We start from the raw sequence: 26,438 nt of genomic DNA, 5'->3' as shown, positions 1-26,438 counted from the left end.
AGTGCAGTCAAAGCAGGCTTGTAGTTCCATCTCTGCTTCATTGCTTCTATGGGGATATCCGCAGTGCTTGTCAGAGCGAGCAATCGTAACTGAGGGAAGGCGGCACTTAGCGAAGGTTTAATTGGTAAAGTTACTTGCACCTCTGAAAGTCTCGATTTAAAACCAATGTTTTTTCTTTAAGGTGTTTGACAGTTCTGGCTCCTTTCTGTCCTACATAAACACAATGGCAGATCCCCTGTACGGTCCACAGGATCTCGCTCTCACTTCTGATGGCCACGTGGCTGTGGCAGACTCTGGAAACCACTGTTTCAAAATGTACCGGTACCTGCAGTAAGGACTCACCTGTAGTGACCATGGAAGGTTTAGCGAATAAGGTCCAAAAGTCTTCTTTTGCATTTCATGTTTTCCTTTGCACAGGTCTCTGCAGATGAATCTCCAGGAAATAATTACAGTAATTTGACTGCTTTACCTGATGTGAATGAACCCAGGGCTTAGTGAATGTTGCATCATATTCAATCAATTCAAATTGATTTGTTAATAGTTAATTGCTAAACTGAATGTATATTGAACAAAGTCAAATAATAACATGGTCATAGAGCATACAACAGTTACCAAGGGCGCCTACACACTAGAGTTTATGCTGTCAGAACACTACAAATCCATTGTACTCAATGGGGATGGTGCGCCAAAAAAGAGTTGCTTCGTTACTACAACTTTTGCTGCAGCACTAAACCTAACTCTCAAACTGGAGCTTACTCATTCCTTTCCATCAAACGCAGAGTCAAGAATGGAACTCTTGATCTGCGAAGTCTCAAGATTTGCATGCAACATTTACACAGTGGGCCTTATTCATGAAACATGAAAATAAAAAATTTGTGTGTAAATGCATTTAATCGTACCTGGAAACCCAACCTTATTGTCCTTAAAGGGATAGTTCACCCTAAAATGAAAATTCTCTCATTATTTACTCACCCTCATGAAATCCCAGGTGTTTATAACTTTCTTTCTTCAGCAGAACATATTTGAAGAAAAATAGAAAAATATCTCAGCTCAGTAGGTCCTTAAAATGCAAGTGAATGGAGATTCTCTTTTGAAGCTCCAGAAATCACAGACCGTCAGCATAAACGTCATTGATACGACTCCAGCAGTTAAATTAATGTCTTCTAATGTGATACAATCACTTTTGGTGCAAAAAAACTCAATATTTAAGTAACTTTTAACTATAATCAAATGTTTCACGAGAGGGTGGAGTCCAAGCAGTCTCTCATGTGACATGTTCACGTTGCAATGGATACCAAGGTAATTTTACATTCTCAACTCGGTTTCAGACATAAGCACACAAACACACCATTGTGAGTAAAGAAACAGATAATAACAGATCTAAACCAAAACCAACAGCGTTCCTCCTCACTAGTAAACAGAGCTGCTCTTCCGGCTGTGACGCACAAGTCAATGCCAATGTGATTACGTCACACGTGTGTACGGCTGCCGACCGAAAGCATGATTTAGAGTTTAAAAAGTACATAAATATTTATCTCTCTTGCACCAAAAGATATCATCTCACTTTAGAAGACATTAGCAGCTGGTGTCATATGGATAAAATCATACACACCTGGGATATAATAAGGGTGAGAAAATAATGAAAGAATTTTCATTTTTGGGTGAACTATCCCTTTAACTCTAACCCTAACCACAACCTACGTGTAAACCTAACCCTACCCATACACTTAACATTATCCTTCTTAACCCTAGTAGCAGCAAATGTGACACTCACAAGATTTCCACAGATCGAGGCCTTCTACCTTCTAGATATGACCATCAAATGCTCTGTCTGAGCTGTCTCTAGTGTGTAGGCATCCAAAGAAGGCAGCTATCCATACATTTTTAAAATGCAAATGATTTTGTACTGTACTTATCCAAAACATCAAGTTGCTTGGTCACATTAAACAAGTATTTAAATCGCAGGGAACAAAATGGCAGTCAATAAATGTTTTCTGGTCAACTCGTTAATGCAGCTGCTTTAGAATGACCTGTGGAACTATTTGTACTAGTTGTATATGTGTATGCATTTGTATCATATGTTGTAAATTTGATCACCATTGGTTTGCTGTAATATGGTTTCAGAAATCCACTTTTTTTAGTGCGCTAAAGCTCAATATTAAAGTGACTCAGCTGTCAGTGTGCTTTATTGCCTTAGTAGAGCTTCTGGTAGGTTCATTGTGCCTCTGCTTTCAAAGGCTTCTACATATCACTTACCACAACAGCACAATTCATATGCTTCATATAAAAAGGTAAAAATGAAAGTTAATTTATTTTGTACAGAATCTTGTAAGTTATTTTTCTAAGTTTAAGTGTTTTGTTTATCTGCAAATCAATGCCTTCAGTGTTTGTCACAAGGAATGCTGACATGTTCAGAGATAATTTGTTGTGAAGTACAAGAGATATTTCATGCACAAGACATTCACATGTCATCAAAGAGAATATGAGTTTGTAATATCAATATGCTGAAAACTATGAGGGAATATGAAGTATAAGGTGTCGTTCACACTGAAATTTTTTGCCCCATTCTTTTGAAGTCTTTGCGCTGTTTTTTGTTTTGTTTTTTTTATTGTTTTTAATAGTTTTTCTGGAGGTCTTTGGTTTGATCTCACGCATTTTTACAACACTGTATCAATTTAAAAGATCTTCGAGATGCATTTCGAGACACCTGCATTCTGTTCCATTCGTTACGTCTAGTTTTTTAATGCAAGAATGCGTTCGGTCTGAACGTGCCCATTGGAAACGGCTTCTGCTGCATTTTAAGTTGCCAAATTCTAAAAAGGTCATGAAAATTGCAGGGTACTATCCATTGTTTGCCATATTACTGAAGCATTTACTACTGTTTTTTTGTTTTTTTATGGAGAAAAGAAAAGAAAAAAAACAGTGAGAGATCACAGTTTGAAAATTCTGGCCCAAATGTTACACTACTAGAATACAAAAAAGAAAAATCTTGCGAACATTTGTACTTTGTTTATTTGGAGTTGACAAGTGTGCACTTGTTAAAGCCACTAAATACAGTATTCTATAATAAAACTGTACAGTGTAACCACAAAAGGATATGTTAAGCATTTTAAACTTAGTATTTGAATTGCAATAATGCTCTCCCAAATATTTCTCAGACATGTACTGTAGCATCTCTAAAATTACACTCACAGTGAATATCCAGTTGTGGGCGACCAGTGATATTGAAAAGCTGAAGGTTAAGGCATGTCAAAGAGACATAATATTTGGGATTATTGTAATGAAGTTCTTCCCATTTGACTTTCCTCTATATAAAAGAATGAAGGATAAAGTGATTCTACTGTATTGCCAGTATTCAAAGCCTTCCATATTAAAATCAGAATTAAAATGCTTCAGACTCTTGTGTTCAAAGTATCCAACTGTAACAGTCTCTTTATATATATCCGTATGCACTAGAAATAAAAGCCCATGATTTACCAAGCCAAATACTGATGTTTTACCTGGCTATTTTTTCATTTTCATAAGTGTTTTTTCTAAATATTGCAGCGTCTTAATGGGTATTGTTGGATGAATTCATGAAGAAGATTGCACGCAGAGCGACTTAAGGTTGCCCTGCATTTTCTCTCATCTGGTATCTCCTCAATCCACATGTCGTTGTTCAACAAATACCTGAACCTTGAGAAACATGAGAAAGAAATTGTTAAAAATAATCAAACATGTCAAAGCAGTTTGAGCACTTTTGAATTGGTTTTCAGATTTCAAGCCTTACTGTTGTCCAGGGTTATTCAGAACAGAGATAGCATCATCCTGCCCCATGAACAGATAACTCGCTTCATTTCGCAGCTCAAATTCATCACAAGCCAAGTGCAGTATCATCTGGCGTGTGGCATCTTTCCGGATCCCGAAGTCCTTCCCTTTACAGGAACAGCGGTGTTGATGTATTCATCCATGCAAGTTTTAGTTTAATGCTATAACATTTTATTTAAAGAGTTTAAAATTACCAGCCTGAAGAACTTCAGTGATTAATGTGGTGTAGTACTTAAAGACGCCATCGGTGCTCAAGTTAACAATTCTCATCACATAAACTGTAGGAAACAGAAATGTATAGTTAAAGGAAATGATCAGTCCCCCCAATTTTTTATTATTATTCACACAAACTCATATGACTTTTTGTGCAGTGTTAAGATTTTTCAAAAATTATCATCAAAGAATAACTGCATATGGGTTTGAAACTAAACGAGTCAGTAAATAAAGACAGAATTTAAATTTTTGTGTGAATATTGCTTTTAGACTAAGCAACATACTTTGAACATTATCTAGCTTGGGTTTCTCACCATAATCAACAACAGGAGAGAAGCATGCAAAAAGACTGCGGGTGTTTTCTTTCATATTCTTGCTGAAGGTGACTCTCAACTTTGGACAGCCACCTAAAAAGCATAAAATATCAAACACACATATTAGGAGGTTTGTTCCCAATTCATATACTTTTGATTTATGTATCAACTGTATATGCAGACCATGGCATTAGTCAACATGTTTCTTTGGGGATCAATACAGCATACCAACTTATTTAGTAAAAATATATCACAAAAATTGTTTTCACCTTCTGCACATGTACACACATCCCCATTGCATAATTTGGAAATCATTGGGCTTTTCTGAGGGGCTGTATAGAATATGCCACATCTTCTCTCTGTGTAACACATTTGATAGCATTATGATAGTTTGTTTTTAGAGTTCAAAAGTGTTCAAATCAATAAAATAATGCAGGTTTTTTTAATAGCGTTTGATGACCTGGACTGTAATAGTCATAGATGACAGCAGCAGCTGGTTGGACGAGGCCCATGGGAACAATCTGGTCAGCACCAAACTGAAGACACTCCTCTTTTTCTGTGATCTGTTGACATGGATCTTAACATCAACTCACAGGTGTCTTTTTGCCCAATAATTTGCTGAACATAATGGTAAATTTAAAGTTTCATCTAAGAACTAGACCAGCTCTAGCATCTTGTACATAGTATTTACACTGTAACATTCAGGTTTGATTTTAGCAGAATAGCAGTTGGGAAACATACTGAGATAAAAAAAGAATAGTAAAGCTTTCATTACCTTTGCAAAATAAAGAAAGACTTTATTATGGTGGACATCATAATGATCAATGTACTTCTCTGTGCCCTTCGCATTCTGTAAAAAATAAATAAATAAATAAATAAATAGCAGGGTTTGTTTGCATACACACACACACACAGTATATTATCAATTAATATATATAATGTCACTTTTATATAACTTATGTCTATATGATTTGTATTTTTTTATTTTTTTCCAAAAGAGCCAGGAAATTCCCCTTACGAAAAAGTAATGTGGCAGTATCATGGGTGCTTTGATATTAATCGTGGTCATAATACCAAATTTATGTACTATGGTACTGACATAGTATTCCAAGGTACTTCAAAGAATACCATGTTATTACTACAGCACATTTTAGAAATAAAAACAACAACAAATAAACTATGATACATGTCTAAAACATTTAGGTATTATCATTGTGCTAAGCTCAAAAAATGACAATACCATGGTAGGCTACTTTTGGTAATTTTTCTAAGTGGAGAATATTGAAAATGCAAATGCATATGTACATGTTCCAAATCCTTTGTGTTTGGAATCAGTCCACTTAGGAGTGAGATATCCACCACAACCATGCCAACAGAGCTGTTCTTTTTCAACCTGTGAAAGAGGAGAAAATCTAATTCAGCTAAACAGTCTAGTTGTAGAAAGAAAAAAAAAATTATATATATATATATATATATATATATATATATATATATATATATATATATATATATATATATATATTTCTGCACTCACCCCACACACACTGTGTATATGAGTGAACTCTCTTTCTTTGGCTCTTCCGAGGCTTGTCTTCTTCTGCGACTGCGAAGATCAAACCATTCCATGCTGCTCATGGGCTCATCTCTTCTATGCAGGTCCTCATCAGTCTCATAATTGTAATAATCATCAAAGCTTTCTTCATTATTCTGAAGTCCTACAAAAGAGCATACTGACTTAAAGGGATAGTTCACACAAAATTTACTCCTCATGCCTTCACAGATGTGTATGACTTTCTTTCTTCAGCAGAACGCAAGCGAAGATTTTTGGAAGAATATTTCAGCTCTGTAGGTCCAAAAAATGCATGTGGAGCTTTTGGAGCTTCAAACATTTGGCACCCATTCACTTGCATTTTGTGGACTTTCAGAGCTGAAATATTTTGCTTGTGTTCTGTTGAAGAAAGAAAGTCATACACATCTGGGATGGCATGAGGGTGAGTAAATTGAGAGAATTTGAATTTTTGGGTGAACTAACAATTTAAGTCTTACCATGTCTCAGAACCTTCAAAAAACTATCAATGAACTTGGTTTTAACTTAATTATCGAATCATTAACCAATGCGTGTGACAATCTCCTCCTCACCACCAGAGGTCACCCTCACCAAATACTAGACCTATAAAACTCAACAGTTTCTGATATCCTAGTTGGCTGTTTAAATTAAGCAAGTGGTCATGTAGACATGAATGAGGTCTACCATCTAGACACAACAAAAATATGGCAAAAATAGAAATAAAATGGTAGTATGCAATTACAAACTCAGCTTATGTTCTGAAGTGGTGTCTAGATGGTAAATCTCATTCGTACCCTTAAAGGGATAGTTCACCCAAAAATAAAAATTCTCTCATTATTTACTCACCCTCATGATATCCCAGGTGTGTATGACTTTCTTTCTTCACCAGAACACATTTGAAGAAAAACAGAAAAATATCTTAGCTCAGTATGTCCTTAAAATGCAAGTGAATGGAGATTTCTCTTTTGAAGCTCCAAAAATCACAGACAGTCAGCATAAACGTCATTGATATGACTCCAGCGGTTAAATTAATGTCTTCTAAAGTGATACGATCACTTTTGGTGTGAAAAATATCATATCCAAGTACTTTTTAACTATAATCCAACGCTTTTGGTAAGCTTCACGAGAGGATGGAGTCCAAGCGGACTCTCGTGTGACGTATTTGCGTTGCCATGATACAGATGTAATCTCATGTTCTCCACTCGGCTGATACATCCAGGATAAGCACAGAAATGCACCATTGTGAGTAAAGAAACAGATACACTGGTGGCCAAAAGTTTGGAATAATGTACAGATTTTGCTCTTATGGAAAGAATTTGGTACTTTTTTCACCAAAGTGGCATTCAGCTGATCACAATGTATAGTCAGGACATTAATAGCGTGACAAATTACTATTACAATTTGAAAAAAATGTTCAGAACTTCTTAAACTAGTTCAAAGAGTTCTCATCAAAAAAATCTTCCACATGTAGCTATGACAGCTTTCTTGGCATTTCTTAGATCCTTGGCATTCTAGCTGTCAGTTTGTCCAGATACTCTGGTGACATTTCACCCCACGCTTCCTGTAGCACTTGCCATAGATGTGGCTGTCTTGTCGGGCACTTCTCACTCACCTTACAGTCTAGCTGATCACACAAAAGCTCAATGGGGTTAAGATCCATAACACTCTTTTTCAATTATCTGTTGTCCAATGGCTGCGTTTCTTTGCCCAGTCTAACCTTTTCTTTTTATTTTCCTGTTTCAAAAGTGGCTTTTTCTTTGCAATTCTTCCCATAAGGCCTACACACCTGAGTCTTCTCTTTACTGTTGTACATGAAACTGGTGTTGAGCAGGTAGAATTCAATGAAGCTGCATTTTTTACCTAAATTTTACTTAAGACATGCCAGTCTATTGCATACTATGGCAACTCAAAAACAAACACAAAGACAATGTAAGCTTCATTTAATGAACCAAATAGCTTTCAGCAGTGTTTGATATAATGGCAAGATATTTTATAGTACCAAATTAGCAATTTAGCATGATCACTCAAGGATAAGGTGTTGGAGTGATAGCTGCTGGAAATGGGGCCTGTCTAGATTTGATCAAAAATATTTTTTTTCAAAAAGTGATGGTGCTGTTTTTTTACATCAGTAATGTCCTGACTATACTTTGTGATCAGTTGAATATCACTTTGGTGAATTAAAGTACCAATTTCCTTCCGAAACAGCAAAATCTGTACATTATTCCAAACTTTTGGCTGCCAGTGTAAATACAGATCTAAACCAAAACAACCAAGCTACTGTAAAGCGTTCCTTCTTCTCACTTGTAAACAGCGCTGCTCTTTCGGCTGTGACGCATGTGCGTCAGTTCTCACTTGTCTCAAGTGCCAATGCGATTATGTCACGCGCATACCGCTACTGAATGGAAGCATGATTTAGAGTTAAAAAAAGTTCTGAAATATTAATCTCCAAAAGCGATCATGTCGCTTTAGAAGACATCAATTTAACAGCTGGTGTTTATGCTGACTGTCTGTGATTTTTGGAGATTTAAAAGAGAAATCACCATTCAAATGCATTTTAAGGAACTACTGAGTTGAGACATTTTTTTCTTCAAATGTGTTCTAGTGAAGAAAGTCATACACTCCTGGGATATCATGAGGTTGAGTAAATAATGAGAGAATTTGAATTTTTGGGTGAACTATCCCTTTAACCATTCGTAGCAACAAATGTGAATCACATCACCATGATCGGAATCGCATACAGTACTACGATATTGCTTATAATATTCATGCAGTATACAATATGTATTGCCTACTGTGCATAATATGCAAATTTATACAGCATGCAAAAACATTTCCAGTGTGATGAATGAACCTTAAGTTTGATCAGTTGCATTATATCTCTTTTTTTGACTCATTATTTGGCACGACTGCCAAAAGTTAAGACATTTACAGTATGACACAATCTTGGAAATAAACAGTTATTTTGTATTGTTACCTAGATAACTGGACTTCATATGCAACATAGCAAGATCATGTGACAATGACGCACACTAGTGTTTGTAATGTTTATCGTTTCATTTTGCTACTTATTTCTGAATTTGACCTTGCCTGTCCTCTGATGCTGCTATTTGAGTTACACAATGTCATTCACTGCAGTCATCCCATGATATATTACGTACTGTATTCCAGTTGTCCTTTCACTGTAACACTAAGATGAAAAAGATCACAGTGTGATTCATCCTTCTCCATAGATCTGTATGTCTGCACAATCTATAACAAGCACAAGACCAAACCAACTGAAACATTATAGATCAACAATTGTTTTTGCATAAGTCAATGAAAATATTAAGTGTGGAAAAATCCTACTGATAATGTTCCATGTCCTGTTCCCTCAACATTCAGTGTAATTGTACCCACATTTCTGACCTGGGTAAACAAAATTTACAACATATAATCAGATCAAACCATGTCTTTGTTATGGCACATACTTTTATCAAACATTTAACTTTTTTGGGGCAGGAGAAACTGAAATTTCAGTAATCAGAATGCAGTAAATAAATTACATTTATACTTATTTCAGTAATTAATGTAAACAAATGTACATTTGCTAATATAGCAGGATTTGCCTTTCAATAAAAAGATAAAGGCATAGAAATATTTCAACATGATCATTCACCATGTGAGCATCTGGCCAACACTACTAGAGATGCTAAGTAAATACAAATTAATATAGACTAAGTGATGTAAACAGGCATTTTTTAACAGTGTGCATGTTTTCACTGATGTAATGCTTTACTTAGCCTTGGTGAACTGAACTGAAAGTGTTGTTACTACCATGACCCTTCACAGTGGTTAGCAGTTAGACCATAAATTAGAGTCATAAAATTAATTCTTTTAAGTCTTTTTTTTTTAATTTTTGTATTAATGTTTCTTACCACAACAGCTGCTTGGGTGAGAGCATTTTGTTTGGTCAGAAAAACATTTTGTTTTCTGCCATCTTCAAGGCACATTTCCACCCTTAGGTTCAGGTCTTCCACATCGTTGTTCTGTATGCTGTATTTCGCCAGCGCCTCAAGGGCTACAACTGTGTCCTAAAACATGTTGAGAAACCAATTAGGTACTTAAAAGTTATTAAGATTAATTAAGACTCAAATAATAAGCCATTTAGTCTTTGCTCTTGCATTTGGCTAATGGCTTGTGAAACCCTGCTGAAAAACCAGCTAAGATGTTTTAATTAGGGACCAGTTTAAATGAACAGTAACACCATGTTGCTGTTTTCCAGTTTAAGGTATGTTTTGGACACTTCAATAATGGTTTAGTCTGGTCAATTTAAAACCATATTCTTGTAATTTGAGTTATTCCAAACTGGTCCAAGCCTCATTTTTTTTTCCAACAGGGAGTCATCTGATCCTCTAGAATGGTACACCCACCTGTGTGGACTGGAAACCACCACCGTACTTGCGCTGTTCTGTTAGCCAGTTTGAGATGAGTTTAGCCATCTGCTTGTCATCAACAGACATTGCATTCAGAAGACCATATGCTGTGGCCTCCACAGAGGCAGCATCCGCTTTATCTTCTGATTTGCCTCTGCCAACCTTGGCGTTCCAGAAACATGTTTCTACATAGATTAGAATAATTAGAATTAGAAAACAATGTACCTAAAGATACTATATTCTGGGTTTAATACTAAATGTAATACTTTAATAGTAGTTAAAGGGTTAGTTCACCCAAGAAATTCTCTCTTCATCTACTCACTGTCATAATATCCCAGGTGTGTATGACTTTCTTTTTCAGCAGAACACATTTGAAGAAAAATAGAAAAATATCTTAGCTCAGTAGTTCCTTAAAATGCAAGTGTATGGTGATCCCATTATTGAAGCTCCAAAAATCACAGACAGTCAGCATAAACGTCATCCATACGACTCCAGCTGTTAAATTAATGTCTTCTAAAGCAATACGATCGCTTTTGGTGTGAAAAAAGATCAATATTTAAGTAATTTTTAACTATAAAGCATTGCTTCCGGTCAGCAGCAGTATACACGTGTGATGTAATCGCATTGGCATGTTCACGCGAGAGCTGACGCACGTGCAACACACCTGAAAGAGCGCCGCTGTTTACAACTGAGTAGGAGGAATGCTGTACAGAAGCTTTGTTGGTTTTGGTTTAGATCTATTTTTGTATCTGTTTTTTTACTCACAGTGATGTGTTTGTGTGCTTATCCTGGATGTCTCAACCGAGAGAAGAACGGGAAATTACGTCCGTAACATGCCAATGCGAATTCGTCACACGAAAGACCGCATGAACTTAGCGCTCTCGTAAATGCGCATACTGCTGCTGACCGAAAGCAAGAGTTTATAGTTAAAAAGTACTTAAATACTGATATTTTTCACACCAAAAGTGATCGTATTGCTTTAGAAGACACCAGTTTAACCGCTGGAGTCGTATGGATGACATTTATGCTGACTGTCTGTGATTTCTGGAAGTTGGATCACCATCCACTTGCATTTTAAAGACCTACTGAACTGAGATATTTTTTTTTTATTTATCTTCAAATGTGTTCTGGTGAAGAAAGAAAGTCATACACACCTGGGATGGTATGAGGATGAGTAAATGATGAGAGAAATTACTGTCATGATTCACTGTTGTTTGCCTTGTGTTTCTCCCCTGTCATCTGTTCCTCCCGGACTACATTTCCCATAATTCCCTGCCCTCATCACTGCCAGCTGTCCTTGATTGTCCTCACCTGTATTTTATTAACTCATTAGTCTTTGTGTATTTAATGCCCTGTTGTTTGCTCATTCCTTATCAGTAGTTATATGTTCTGATCTCCTGTTCATTGACCCATTCCTGTCATAGTTGTTTCCTCTGTTCTTAAGTTTTTCCCCATCGTGGATGTTTCTTTTGTTCCTGTGTTTACCTTGTTACTATTTTATATATTATGCTATTTAATATTATACTATTTTGCTGCACCTAGATCCAGCTCTCATGACTTCCTTCCCAATACGTTACACTTACAATAGAAGTAAATGGGGCCAAACCATAAATGTTAATATACTCACTGTTTTAAGAGTATAGCCATAAGATGTAAACAATATGCATGTTAACATGATTTTAGAGTGATAAAATCACTTACTAACCTTTTCTGGGTAAAATTACATCCAATTTTAAAATTTTGTTACCATAATGACGCAACGCTGTAAACACTTATACCCTAAAAAGGTGATTTTACAGCTCAAATAATACACAAACTTTAACAGAATAACTAATGTAAGTGCTTTTATAAAATTATAAGCTTCACATTTTGGCCTTAAAAGCCTCTAAAAATTGGTCCCATTCACCTGCATTGTAAGTGTCTCGCTGGAACCTTGATTTTTGCTTTTTTTTTTTTTTTTCTCAAAGAAAAGGAGGGACAAGTCGAAATTATTTTTTTGTGGTAATCAAGTTCATGCCACACTTGTTTTGATGCTGGAATATTCCTTAAAGCAATTATTTGTGACCACACTTTTTTTTTTTCTTTTTCTCACATACCGAAGAGACCTGTCTAATTCTGCACTACATCGCCACACAGTGTGGACACACAAACACCTATTCTAATTTGAAATCCATTGGCATTAATAAGGAGTTGGTCCTCCCTTTGCTGCCACAACAGATTTCTTAGTTTTAAAAGGCGTTAATGGGTCATGTTTAGCTCAAATGAAAATGTGAAAGTGAAATTTATGATGTGAGTTTAGATACTGTATATAAACTTCAATACTAACTGCTGTCACAATTAGCATTCCCTTTAAGCTTTTGCTGGGCTCGTCGGGCTCCATCAGTTAAAGGTTTATGCAAGGACAAGGCGTATGCTGTGATGGCACTCGAATAGGGACTCTGCAAGGCATCCACCTTCCCCTCTAGATATGACCTTGCTTTTTCCATTGCCATTCTCTAGAATAGAATAGAATAGAATACATATTAACAATACATTAGTACTGGTCTGTCTATACAGTCCATGAACTAAATAGATGAAATATTCTGTTCCTTGAGTTCAATCATTACCAGTTCTGTATCTGTTCCCAGCTCATACACATTCAAAGCATGATTCATTGATATAAGGATAAAGGCAGTTAAGGGCACATCATCTTCCGCCAGTCCAACTCCTCCCTAAGGATGACAATTTTTCAATCAATGTTACCAATTACTAACCATACTTAAGGTACATTAAAATAATAATAATAGTTCACCCAAAATGGAAATTCTGTCACCATTTACTCTACTGTAATAAAACCTATATGACTTTCTTTCTTCTGTGGAACACAAAAAGAGATGTCGGGCATGAATTTTGGCCTCACTCCCCATTCATTTTCAATGTGCGTAAATATGGAACACTAAAAGTGAATGAGGTCTGAGGCTAACATTCTACCTTACATTCTCTCCTCTTGTATTCCACAGAGGAAAGTAAGTCATATGGGTGTGAAACAACATAAGGGTGAGTAAATGGTGACAGAATTTTTTTTTATTTTGGGGTGAACTATCCCTTTAATCCCTTTAGCTGTACCTTCATTCGTCTGTCATAGAGGGCATTGGGATCATCCCATGCACCATTGCTCTTCTGTTTGGAGATCAGATAAGACATGGCTTCCTGAATGTAAGAGTCTCTCACATCAATAATGTTCCGAGACTCTGTCAGCTCCTTGGCGATAAATGCAGTAAGCCTAGGAAAATTTGGATGGAGGTCGACCAAACACTTTGCATTAATTTATTTAAAATAGATTTTTAATTATAATTATTTGTGGGTTGCTTCTTGTTATAAATACACAAAAATGAAACGTATACTTGCATTTGACAGATGCTTATATCCAAAGCGACTTACAGTACATTCAAGGTATAGATATTAACAGCATGCGTCCACTAGGGATCGAACCCATGATCTTGGCATTGCTAGTGCCATGCTCTACCAGCTGAACTACAGGAACAGAAACTTACCAAATACTGCTGGGAGTCCTCAGAAATGCTCCATAAGAGCCATCCTCTTTCTTGTATGTGAGGACTTTGTTGTAACCTGGTAAAAAAAACCAAAACATTTGAAACTAAGATGTATGTAGCTGAAAAATATGCAATGTTGCAGTATGTTTCAACATCCTAACATTTGTCAGATATGTGTATACTAAGAACATTTTGAATATTGTGGGCCCACTAGCTCTTTTCCTTCTCTCTTTGAAGGCTTGATCATGTTACACTTTTGGCTTATCTACTTGTGTTTTGAAATGACTGGTAGAAAATGGGTCTGTGAACACCCAGCTTTTCACTGCTCACAGAATATCTAGAATATCAGGGGAATTAAATACAGTTTATTCTTATAGTAGAAGTAAAGCTTAAGTACAAAAGTACCTTTTAATCAACTGACTATTAGAGTCTAGACTACTGTTATCAATGTATCTGTCATTTCACTAATTGTTCCCTAACATAAAAATAAAAGTAACTTACAATAAATACATTTATCATTTGACACATCCCTCTTTCATGGATAAATTCCTAATGAGCATACCCACCAGTTTGGATCATGGAATGGGCCTCATCTCTACGTTCAGCTTTCAGTGAAATCCATTGGTTGGTGGCATCAAGGTACCTAATGGCATGAATAGCAGGAGACATCTTCACCATAGTCTGTTCTGCACAGCCCGTGGGCAGCTGAATGAGTCTGTCAACACCCTCCAGGTTTAGACAGTTTTCTACCGACTCACCCATCACCCCACCTGGAAAAATAACAGATTTATTATCTGCTGTAAACCGCTCAGTGGTTCAGGCGCCACTAAAATGAAATTCTTAAAGGGATAGTTCACCCAAAATTGAAAGTCCTCTCATAATTTACTCACCCACATGCCATCCCAGGTGTGTATGAGTTTCTTTCTTCAGCAGAACACATTTGAAAAAAAAAAAAATAGGAAAAATATCTCAGCTCAGTAGGTCCTTAAAATGCAAGTGGATGATGATCAGACATTTGAAGCTCCAAAACTCACAGACAGTCAGCATAAACATCATCCATACGACTCCAGCAGTTAAATTAATGTTTTCTAAAGTGATACATTCACTTCTGCTGCGAAAAAAGATAAATATTAAAGTACTTTTTAACTATAAATCATCACTTCTGGTCAGCAGCAGTATACGCATTCACGAGAGGACTGAGTTCACGTGGTCTCTCGTGTGATGAATTTGCATTGGCAAGTTATGGATGTAATGGCCCTGCTTCCGGGTGTGCCGCACATGTGACAGTTCTCGCGTCAACATGCCAACGTGACAATGTCACGCGAATACTAGGTAAAAAGCACTTAAATATCAACATTTTCATACCAAAAGTGATCGTATCACTTTGGAAGTCATTAATTTAACCACTGAATTTGTATGGATGAAGTTTATGCTGACTGTCTGTAATTTTTAGAGCTTCAAAGGTCTGATCCACATCCACTTGCATTTTAAGGACCTACTGAGCAAAGATATTTTTCTTCAGATGTGTTCTGCTCAAGAAAGAAAGTCATACACACCTGGTATATCATGAGGGTGACTAAATGATGAGAGAATTCTCATTTTTGGGTGAACTAACCATTTAAGCACAGGCTATGCTAACACCCTGAGACCAAGCTGAACATTGCAGCCAAGGAAAGAGCTGAAGAGGATCCACAAGGGTAAAGTTGCAACTTGCAAGACCTCAAGGCGTCTGTACCAGAGACTTGAGGCATTATACTTATGCATTGAATGGAGTGCTCCAGCACTTGTTTAACTTGACGTTGTGCCCTGTATCTAAATATGAATTAATACACTTTATAGCTTGGATGCAGTTCAGAGTTTTTTTGCTTTCATACGCTGTTTAGGTGTCTGCACTTTTTAAGTCTGCCCTCACCTTTAAAACTCACAGAGATGCTTGAGTCCAGCCCAGCTGGGACCTCATCAGTCGGGGCTGGAATATCAATCTCTAATTTCCTTCCTGAGAATTAGACAACAAAAGAAGACAAAAGCGTTTATTGCAGAAATCATTTACCTAAGTATGGAATTATTGATTATATTGTATATTGGATTGTTACTTTTTGGATCAATGTTGAATTCCTTGTCAATAGACACAATTTCCCCTTCCCCCTAAACGAGAAGGATTACAAACAGATATGACAGTTTCCAGTTCATTGTAGTGATGTTTTAGCCAATTATAGAGCCTCAGTATCTCAGGTATTGTATGCGACATTGAAGCACAGCAGAACCTGAATGTCCCTTCAAACACTTTACCTCCACACGGAGTTCCTTTTGCACTCTGTCCTGTGCAGTAGATGAGGCGTAAGCCAGCACAGTAATGGGGATATTTCCAATAACAAGCGGCACCACGGTGAAATATACGGACAGTGCTGAGTTACCTGGAACTGTGACCTCTTGCTCCACCTTATCCCCACCAGCAGTGCACAAGCCTTCTGCTTTATCCATCATCACTATCACCTAATACACACAATATTAATAATACAATTACAACCTTTCAATTGGAACAAGATTTTTGCTAAATGATACACTGATACAAGCTATTTCTTTACTGTTTGTCACTCTTTGCCATTCACCATTGATGTTTTGCAGGTACATGTCATAGTTAGTGGTTTGAGAGAACAAGTGGAAAGTTGACGCAACTTTTTTTAATCAATAAAAGCTGCATGCGGGGGCCTGGGTAGCTCAACGAGTATTGACACTGACTACCACCCCTGGAGTCACGAGTTCAAATCCAGGGTGTGCTCAGTGACTTCAGCTAGGTCTCCTAAGCAACGAAATTGGTCCGGTTGCTAGGGAGGGTAGAGTCACATGGGATAACCTCCTTGTGGTCGTGTGGTAAGTTGTGTGTGGATCGCGGAGAATAAAGATCATGATATTAGTGAAAAATATGTTTGGAACTTTTTTAAATTAATAATTATGTTGTGTACACCCTCATGTACAGTATAAGGTGCAAGATAAGTATTTAAATACCTTTTGCTTCATGACATATTTTAAAGTCATTAAATCCATTATTTGTAGAAAATGCTAAATGTGTTTAAAAATTTATGAAACCAAATTGGACACAAAGATAAAATTTCTTCAATCTTGATATGTGTGTTTTACACTAGATTTTTTTTTTTTATATATAAAATTTGTATCACCTTGGGTTAATGACCCATAAAAGAATTAGCAAAATGCTGTTTAAAATCATTTTAAATTACTGTAAATATCGCATATTACACCGCAAGTCATGTCAACATCTCAAAAGTATTTCATATTAACTACCCAGGTCCTTAAATAAGTAAACTTAATTTGGGTGAGGGAGCGACCACACAGACTAATAATTTACCTTCAAACTCTCTGGTTTATAATTGTACACCACGGCTTTAACCTGGAGTTGCTCATTTCTCTTAACAGAGTAAGGGAGGTTGACAGAAACAAAAAAATCCTGGAAGACCTTTAGGGGCTTTGGCTCTGCAATGCAGAATCCTGGAAAAAATAAATGGCAGGTGAAAAGTGATCAGCATTTAAACAACAAAGCAATGGCCAAAATACTGAAAATCAAGGCAGATTTGAGATGGTCAACCTTTGGTGGCAGAAATGCTCACAGCGTGGACCAACCAGGTAGTTATGGAATCAGGAGCAATTGCACGATGCCTACGTAGTTTATAAAGGACCAAAAAAATATTTCCATGAGAAAACGTTGTAAATATTTTCACACAGATATAATTATTAAAAAATGTATTTAACAACTAGTTTTGACCTATAGGTTCTTCATTCAGTTTACTTTTTCCTCATGTTCGCTGCATTGTGTTATGTACCCATACCAAGCTTGAACTGTTTTGCATATTTTTTCACCATTCATGAAATTATTTTAGTAGAAAATCACCATTAACTATCACTATTAGATTACTATTATGGCTAAATGTATATTTATTATCTAATTCATTGTCATAAAATTAAAATATTGCCATAATGTAAAAAAAAACAATATGGTGATTAAGTTACCTGACATCGCCAGAGTTATCTGATTCTGTGAGTGTCCACATCCATGACTGTGGGAAATAACTACGTAGGTAGATAGCATCCACATTAATCACAGTTTCCTCCACAATGTTGTCAGTGACTACAGAGAGACAGAGAGAGAGAGAGAGAGAGAGAGAGAGAGAGAGAGAGAGAGAGAGACTCCATAATATTTATTGCTCTGTTGTAATATACAGTATATTGTATAATTACAGTATATATTAAATTATCTTTTATATCCATTGTATATAAAGTAGCACTTCAATCTGCTTCTTGAGTCTAGGCTTAATTAAGTATAGATTAAACTCTTAGCAGGCAAAAATCTGAACAAGTAATTTAATAATTAATTATTTATAGATTATCCATATAAAGTTAGACTAACACTTAACTGTTCACTGACTTGCTTGAATTTACTTTAGAATTGTGCAATCAATCTGGCTAAAAGCCAAGAAAACCCTTCCGAGAAGTTATGCAAGAAAATTGTACCTCTTCCAAGGCTGGTTTTCCGCCTATTCAATCTATCTCTCTTCCTCCTCAGATTCGCAGCTTCGCAACATTTTTTAAAAGCATTACGACAGCTCTGGGATTGTTGCACTTTTTTCAAACGTTCATCACAGGACATCTGCATTCCGCTTGGTCTTACCCCATCAAAACAGCACTTTCTGTCCTTGTCCTTGAAGCTGCTGACTGTGGATATGGTATCATCAATTGTCATACATTAAAAACAACATTCAAAGCAATAATCAAAGCTAGTCAGAAAGTTATTTAGCAACTTACCCAGTGCATTGTATTGTGCAATATAGTCTGTTGCTCTCCTGTTGCGAGGTCTAGGGGTGTTACACTTATGTGCTGAGAAAAAGTTAAAAACAAAACGATGGATCACATAAATGTATCAAGTTCTTTGAAAGAAATATGGTTTATTGCAACAAACTTGCATGGTTTTTGAACTGTGCACAAAACAGGATGGCAGCAGGGATTTACCACCAACTATAGGAGTTTCCAGAGCACAGTTACAAATGAAAGTAAGCCCAGCTCTCTGCAGAACAGAACTGGGGTCCTCTCCTCCACCTATAGAGCAGGCCAGGTCATAGGAGTTCATGTACTCAAACATCTGTGGGTGAGGCCACATGATTTCCATTATCTGCAGTCATACTTGCACTGAAAAGGTACAGGGCACTTTCAAGACCCCATGAAATGTATTGACTGCAGTTTACTCTCGTCTGTTGAAATATTTCTTTCAGGATTCAGGAAGTTGGGGTGAGACATATTGAAGGGCTCATCCTTTTTTAAAATAGCCAGTAGCCTTTATCTTATGTTACAACCGGAAATCATGCTACTTGCTTTTTCTATTAAGATGTAGGTGGGGATTACGTGAAGAGAAAAACAAGTACACTCCTAAAAGTTGACAAAAGCATCTTTTAGGAGGATACTAGCATCCCTGCAGAAAGACCAGCATTGACGGTCACCAGCTTATGTTGAGTTTTTGGTTCTGGTTGTCCTGCATGACTTGCTTGAGCTGGTGTCCCCACCAGGGTCAGAAATGAAGGAAGGCTCGAGGCAAAAATGCCACCGAAAGTGACAAAAATGCCCCCGAAATTCAAAATATGCAGCAAAAATGCCCCTGTACTGAATTCTTATGTTTGTTTGTTTGTTTTACACTTTATATTTTTCTTAATATTCTATTATAGTCCTAGTTACATATCCCATTAAATATGAGTTGATATTGATTTAATTTTATGTGTAAGAGGTAATAAATTCTCTTTGATCATATGTATTAATAAATTGATTAAATTGAAGTACATGACATAAATGGATAAGACACAAATTGTTTTTATGCTCATAAAAGTAAAAATGCCCCAGAAAATCCAAATTCACTGGGCAAAGTTTGCCCTTTAATGTAAAAGCTGATTTCTGACACTGGTCTCCTCCAGGCGTTAGCTTAATCCTCTGGGGTCTGAGGGTATTTTGGGCCCTGGAGACATTTTGACATGCCTTGACATTTGTGCTTTTTTCAGTTGCTTAAAAACATATTAATGGCTAAAGTCTGATAACACTGTATTCACCACAAACTGGGCTACAATAATATGTGAACAACAAGTATGTACACATTTGTATTTTTGAGAAAATAATGTTTATGTGTGGTTTTTGAAAAAACTAAAATTTTAAGTCACTGAAATAAGGTCATATAAACATTTGTTCACAAGACTTTTGAGAACTGAATCTTGTAGCCTAGAGTTTTTGCTACAAAAATGATGTGAAATCCATCCTGATCACTCATTCATACAAAACAATATAGTCATTTAACTTTTGTAAGTCACTTTTAGTGTTAGAAAGGCCATATGCGAGGAGGCGTGGATGATCATGAATATTGATGTGATTCACACCTGAGGAGACAAAGACCCCTCCCCTGAGAGAGAATGAATGTGAGGAGACTTAATGATTGAATGTATTGTTTGTAGCTTATTCACAAAATCAAGTTTCAGTTAAAAGAAGTAATCTGACTATACATTTTCTTTACATAAAGACTTAAAAACTTTAGACCTACACTACCGTTTAAAAGTTTTTAGATCTGTAAGATTTTTTAATGTTTTTAAAATAAGTCTCTTCTGCTCATCAAGGCTGCATTTATTTGATCCAAAATACAGCAATAACAGTGATATTGTGAAATATTTTTACAATTTAAAATAACTGTTTTCTATTTGAATATATTGTAAAATGTAATTTATTCCTGTGATCAAAGCTGAATTTTCATCATCATTACTGCAGTCTTCAGTGTCACATGATCCTTCAGAAATCATTCTAATATGCTGATTTTCTAATATGGGCATATTTACAGCACATTTTACACATTTACACCCAAACAGATATTTGCAAGCACAAGTTTCATTGATGATAATGAGGCAGCATAAACACTAGTTAAAATATAATCTAAACATTCATATTATTTTTATATCATATTACATATCATATTTATATCATACAGCATACAATTTAAATACCTGCTTTAGCCAAAACAACATTTAAATGTAACTAAAACTTGCCTATTAGGACATATTTCAAATATCAGTACTCTGAATCCTGGCATGTCAACTAATATGTAAGTAAAACTAAATGACTTACTCGTCCGAAATTGTATCCTTGGCTGGATCAAGTCGCTCTTCAAACGTTCATCGTCGGATTTCCGCTCTTCTACTGAGGAAAATGTGAACTCTTCGTCACTTTCCAGGTGCTTCCTCACCTGCGTAGCGTGCCATCTTCCAAACGTGTAGAAAAGTGAATGAACTTGATGTTTTTTAAGGCATTGTTGGGGGCATTGTATTGATCGCCTCAGCACATTACCGTATGAAAAGCATGCTCTGCTGGTGGGTGTGATCACATTAGGGATAATTAGCTGAGCCAGGAGAAACTGTACATCGCTTTGTTTCATACAGATTATATTGCAGGAGAATATTTGTTTTAAATTTGAATTGTTTTATTTAAAAGTAGACATTTTAAGCTTTCTTTAGACATTTGTTTCATGTTTGAGTGTTAAATATTCGCGGAGTTTCAGTTAATTTTTGTGACGCGTTTCAGAAAGATGCTCGTGGAGACAGAGACGGCTGAAAGCGCACCCTGTTTATTTTCTTTATTTTACAAAAGCACAAGGTTTTGCTGTTATTGTGAGTGTACACAAATAAAAGTAGACCCTTTATAGTCTCTAATGATGTCTTACACTTATATGTATGCCCAGAAATGATGGAGTATTTTAAGTTGTTTCTGCTGTTATGAGGAAAAAATCCAGCAGGACGCATCGGCTCGTCCATCGACCCCAGAGGGTTAACCAGCTTAATCAGAAAGACAATGCTAGACAACCAGCTTTACTAGTCCACCTAGACCAGCACCAAACCAGCACGAACCATGATAAACCAGCCTAAGCCAGCCTGGAAATTGCTTGCTGGTTAAGCTGGTCTTTTTAACTAAAAGCCACAAGCCTCCTATTTTGATTTCATGGGGTCTTTAAGAAAGGCAAAATTTTGCGAAATGTGTTACCTTTTGAGGGCTCAGTTTGTTTTTGTTCAGAATATAAACTGCTGAGTCCACTGCGGCAAGAGCCACCTTGCTGTTGGGATCTGTTTTGACAATCACCTCAAACTGGCTTGCAGGTTTTAGATCAGGAAATGGTACAATTTCTACCTATACACCAAAAGGACATTAACATTCATTTTGCCTTGAGTGAAAACACTAAACTTCACATTCTAACAGCCTAAAATAATAAAATTAATATGGGCTCAACAATGAAATTTTAGAAGAAAAGAAAAGCTATTATAATGCTAGATGATAATTCAACTCAGCTGTACCTTCCCTTTGCAGACATCTTTCACATCAACCCAAACAGAGTCAGCCACTATTTTTTGAAGACCGTCTATAAAGTAGTAAGCGACAAGGCGAAAAGAAGGAACCAGATCCACAGTGAAAGGTACACTGATAGTTGTGTTTTGAGTTCTTTGCACCCTCCTCATCTGCAGGATTCTTCCCTTACTCAGAATCTGTAAAGAAAATTTATAAATTTCACAAAAATGTTGGAAGGCAATAAAGATAACCTGAAAACAACATCCAAAAGTAGCATACAACACTATCTTAAAATAGTAAATTGATATAATGTATGTACAATGAAGCTGTTCCTACCATGTAATAAATGAAAGTGGGTTTTGCTGCATTTGGTGGTGTAATGTCCCGTAATGTGGCTTTTAGGTCTTGACCAGGCTGTAAGATCTGATGCTCCACTTCCAAACTAAGATATTGGCCTCCTTCATCCTTCACTGCTTGGACTGTCATCTTTGCATCACTGCGAATTACCATCTGGTCACTCCCTTCAGCAAATACCTGCCGAAGTTTAATCAATTAATTCAGAGTCACAGGAACACATGAAGCTGATTTAAAACTAGGTAATTATATATTTTGGCCCCTTCATTTGGACTTCCAAAACAGCCTTTATTTTGGAAGTTAGCTTATGATGGAAATATACGGTTCTGATAAAATTGTACCGTTATGAATAAATTCCTGGCCAGCAGAGGTACTTGAAAAGACATGACTACATCTCCCATGTTATTCCCAAAGCCTTCTTCATTCAAAATTTTATCTGTTGATCCTTCTATATTCACTGTAACAGTAGCTTTAAATTTCAGGTGAGGGACTCTGTTGCCATCTGGATACGTAGAGGTAGCCTGTAGAAAAACGCAAGAAGTAATTACAATGCCTTTAATTTGTTTGTGTGTGCAGGTGTGGTCACTAACAAAAAATGAATGCTAGTCATAGACTTGTTGCAGATGATTCATCACTTTACATTTATGCATTTGGCAGATGCTTTTATACAAGATATACATTTAATCAGTTTGTGTGTTCCCTGGGAATCAAACCCGTGATCTTGGCATTGATAGTGCCATGCTCTCTATCATTTGAGCTACACAAATCACTTGATACACCTGGTGTGTTCTTACAGTGCCCCAGTCTCCCAAAATGAGTTCGGAAATGCTTTAGGTCACATACATACCAAAATGGAAAACATGCCACCTGGGGTGAAATATTGCTTGGTCTTCGACAGATCAATTACATAAGGTGAAGTCACAATCTTTACAGAAGAACTCTCTGCTTCCTCCAGATTCCCACCTGCATTAAAAAAGACAAACAGTCATTTTGACAGAATTTACAATCATGCATTCATTAATGTTTAAAATGAACATCTGGTGATAGTAATTTAAAAGATGAAACTCAAAATAATAAGTGTACAAGTGATACTCAGTGTATGAAAAGACTTGTTATGCTACTTTTCTTCTACTTTTGAAGACTCACTTGCTTTTTCCAATACTGTGACAGCAATGTAAAGATAATATCCCTCTATGTGGTCTATGCTGTTACTTTCTGATGCGTTCTGTAACTCCTCAGTCCTTAAAGCTGTTTTTGCAGTTCCTTCCTCAACCTATATAACAGAATACAACACACATCACATAACCCAAATCACATATTGACAAGTGGGCCTATATTGTTTCTTTTCTTTTCTTTCTTTTTTTTTTTTGGCATCCTGACATTTATTATTTAAAATATAATATATAATATATAAAATATAATAGAGGTTTTTTTTTAACCATATTTTTTATTATATTTTTTTTGTGCTCATTTTATTATTATTATTATTATAATTATTTTTACATTTTCTTTATTTCTTTATTTTACTTTTTTTTCTTTCTTTTTTTTTACTTAAAATTATTAACTTACTGCCATCTGCTTTTCAATTCCTGGAAGATATGTCCTTTTACCCTTTCCATCAATAAGTCCAAATCGAATATTTGCTATGCCATTGACCCCCTTCCCATAAGTATATCTGCAGGCACAAAGAACTAATGAGTTACATGGAAGAGCTGCTAACAGTGGCCCGTATTAGCAAGTGACAGAATAGTATACATACCTGGCAGAGATACTGAATGGAAAGGACTCACTCTTCAAAGTATGGTATGGTTGTGGTGCCTCAATCTTAACCTCAAATGAGGGCAAAACTATAAAGAATGAAAAGCCATTTCTGAGGGCTAAGGTGACTGATTTGATAACTCAGATTTCAGTTGCTGTGGATATTTATACTGGAGTAAACCTAATCATTCTAATATTTCTACTATGCACAAAAACTGAAAGCACATTATCTCTTTATAAAGTACTGTTGATTACAGATCTCTGTATTGTTTTAGCACCTACCATATTCCTTGATCTCAAATTCCAACATTGTTTTAGACTCAGGGTACATTGAGAATGACGCACTGATTTTCCAGTGACCTGCGCTAAAATATTGATAAATAAAACATAACTTATAAGTACAATTCAGTAGTAGCATAGCTGTCCTCTATGCTTTAATTATGGTAATGTTGTCTTAAATTGTCAATTGTACAAAACTATATACAATACATATAAATATGGTACAGCATATACAGTGCCGATCCTCCCTAAAGTCAAACTAAGCAAGTTGCTTAGGGCCCCCGATCCGCCAGGGGGCCCCCACACTGTCAAAGACATTATAAGTAGTGTTACAAACATACTAACGGGGGCCCCCACACTAAATTTTGCTTAGGGCCCCCAAAAGGCTAGGACCGGCACTGGGTATGTGTATTGTATATGTATCAATGCGTTCAACACTGTGTATTAAACTTACAGCTCCACATCTGGAATAGTGATACTTTTTTCCAGGATTTGTTCAGACAACAAAATATGGCTGTAAACAATCAAGCCTTTGCAGTTCTGTAAAAAAAAAAAAAAAAAAGACATTTATTTAATTTTTCCCCTTCTCATTCCTAATATTATAAATATTAATATAATTTGCATTTTGTCATACACAATATCCAGACACTTACAGTTATTTGAACATGAATCGCATTACTAATGGGTAGCATGAAGTTGTTTAGTGTGAAGATTCTATATTTGACTGAAAAACATACACAAATTGAAGATAAACCAAACTACAGTGGCAACATGGAATGTAGTAGAAGTATATTTTAATGAGTGTAAGCAAGTAACTTTCAAATATACAGAGAGACAATATAGCCCTACCTTTTTCTCCTGGATTATAGATCGGCTTGTCTGTTTGGATGAAAATGTACCCCATTCTTGTTGACAAAAAGATGTTAGCCTTTTTGGTATCATGTCCAAAGACATTGCTTTTAGCTGCAAGCTGAACATAAGATGACATTTTTGCACTTACATACAGGCCAGGGTCAACCTACATGGATTAGAAAACATGATGTGAGAGTTTGGAGGAATATAGAGCACACTTTTTGCTTTGATAATCTGCAATGCACAGACTTGCCTTAAGTTTAACAATAGCCTGATAGTCGTTGTCCTCATTAAGGGTTAAAAATTTCTCTTCTGAGACGATTTTTTTAGAGATTTGATCTTCAAAGTACAGCTGCATCCTGGTTGCTGTAGTTGCTTGATGAAGCTGAACACTCACAGTCTCTTCAACTCCCACGTGAATTAAATTTGGAGCAAAAATAAGACATCTGGGGTATATATGCAAAAAACACAAAAGCACAGACACTGGATGAAAAACTGAATACATTGATGAAGTACTTAGCAAACATAAAAAGTGTTTTATGGGGCGTTTAAATGGCTGTCTAGTCAATAATTCCAGTACTTACGTAGGTTCCTGTGCATCCACTATAAGAACTAAAACCACAAAAAACAGAGGACAGAACATCTTGCTGTTTTGATATGTCTTTAGTTCATTAAGAACAGTTTTAACCTTATCTCTTACAAAGAGTACTAACTGAGAGAACTGTACTATGGAGGGCTATGTCCCACTTTATACTGACCCTCTGAATTTTATCTCACAACAACAAAAAAAAAAAAAAAAAAAAAAAATATAAAACTGGCAAAATCCACATGGTCACGTGATTTCTGAGAATCCTGGATCTTGTTTACAATGAAGCTCACCAGGGAGAGCAGCTGTTTGGAGGAAAGGCAATGAGAAAAGAAAGCCACAATAACAACACATCATATTTCTGCCATAAGAAACTTATATGTGTTGTACAATAAT

General features: G+C 36.2%; 2 protein-coding genes across 2 annotated transcripts in view; one reads left to right on the top strand and one right to left on the bottom strand.

Annotated features, from left to right (window-relative positions):
• LOC127429465 (tripartite motif-containing protein 3-like) overlaps nt 1-3,391 on the top strand; it is a 44,345-nt gene extending 40,954 nt beyond the window's left edge. Inside the window, exon 14 of the mRNA XM_051678456.1 lies at nt 182-3,391. Coding sequence (XP_051534416.1) covers nt 182-334 — 153 coding nt within the window. The 3' untranslated portion in view covers nt 335-3,391. The remainder of the gene's footprint in view (nt 1-181) is intronic.
• On the bottom strand, nt 2,995-26,216 carry c4 (complement component 4). The gene is made up of 41 exons (XM_051678452.1): nt 26,041-26,216; nt 25,710-25,902; nt 25,454-25,622; nt 25,258-25,328; nt 25,059-25,144; nt 24,608-24,690; nt 24,327-24,414; nt 24,137-24,242; nt 23,714-23,840; nt 23,415-23,530; nt 22,909-23,088; nt 22,550-22,747; nt 22,222-22,410; nt 21,914-22,057; nt 18,866-18,995; nt 18,662-18,733; nt 18,371-18,571; nt 17,870-17,987; nt 17,448-17,518; nt 17,211-17,350; nt 16,136-16,339; nt 15,940-15,991; nt 15,759-15,842; nt 14,413-14,616; nt 13,847-13,922; nt 13,419-13,575; nt 12,920-13,024; nt 12,640-12,808; nt 10,311-10,498; nt 9,816-9,971; nt 9,247-9,306; nt 9,060-9,150; nt 5,869-6,049; nt 5,640-5,727; nt 5,110-5,184; nt 4,795-4,897; nt 4,604-4,693; nt 4,335-4,427; nt 4,002-4,085; nt 3,770-3,914; nt 2,995-3,675 (listed from the first exon to the last, which is right to left on the bottom strand). The coding sequence occupies exons 1-41, from the start codon at nt 26,097-26,099 to the stop codon at nt 3,534-3,536; spliced, it is 5,088 nt and encodes a 1,695-aa protein (XP_051534412.1). The 5' UTR covers nt 26,100-26,216; the 3' UTR covers nt 2,995-3,533.
• Nucleotides 26,217-26,438: the final 222 nt, after the last annotated feature.

This window comes from Myxocyprinus asiaticus, chromosome 39, assembly GCF_019703515.2.
Source record: "Myxocyprinus asiaticus isolate MX2 ecotype Aquarium Trade chromosome 39, UBuf_Myxa_2, whole genome shotgun sequence".
NCBI classification, from domain to species: domain Eukaryota; kingdom Metazoa; phylum Chordata; class Actinopteri; order Cypriniformes; family Catostomidae; genus Myxocyprinus; species Myxocyprinus asiaticus.
Note: the sequence above shows the minus strand (reverse complement) of the source record. Positions and strands in the feature narration are given on the sequence as shown.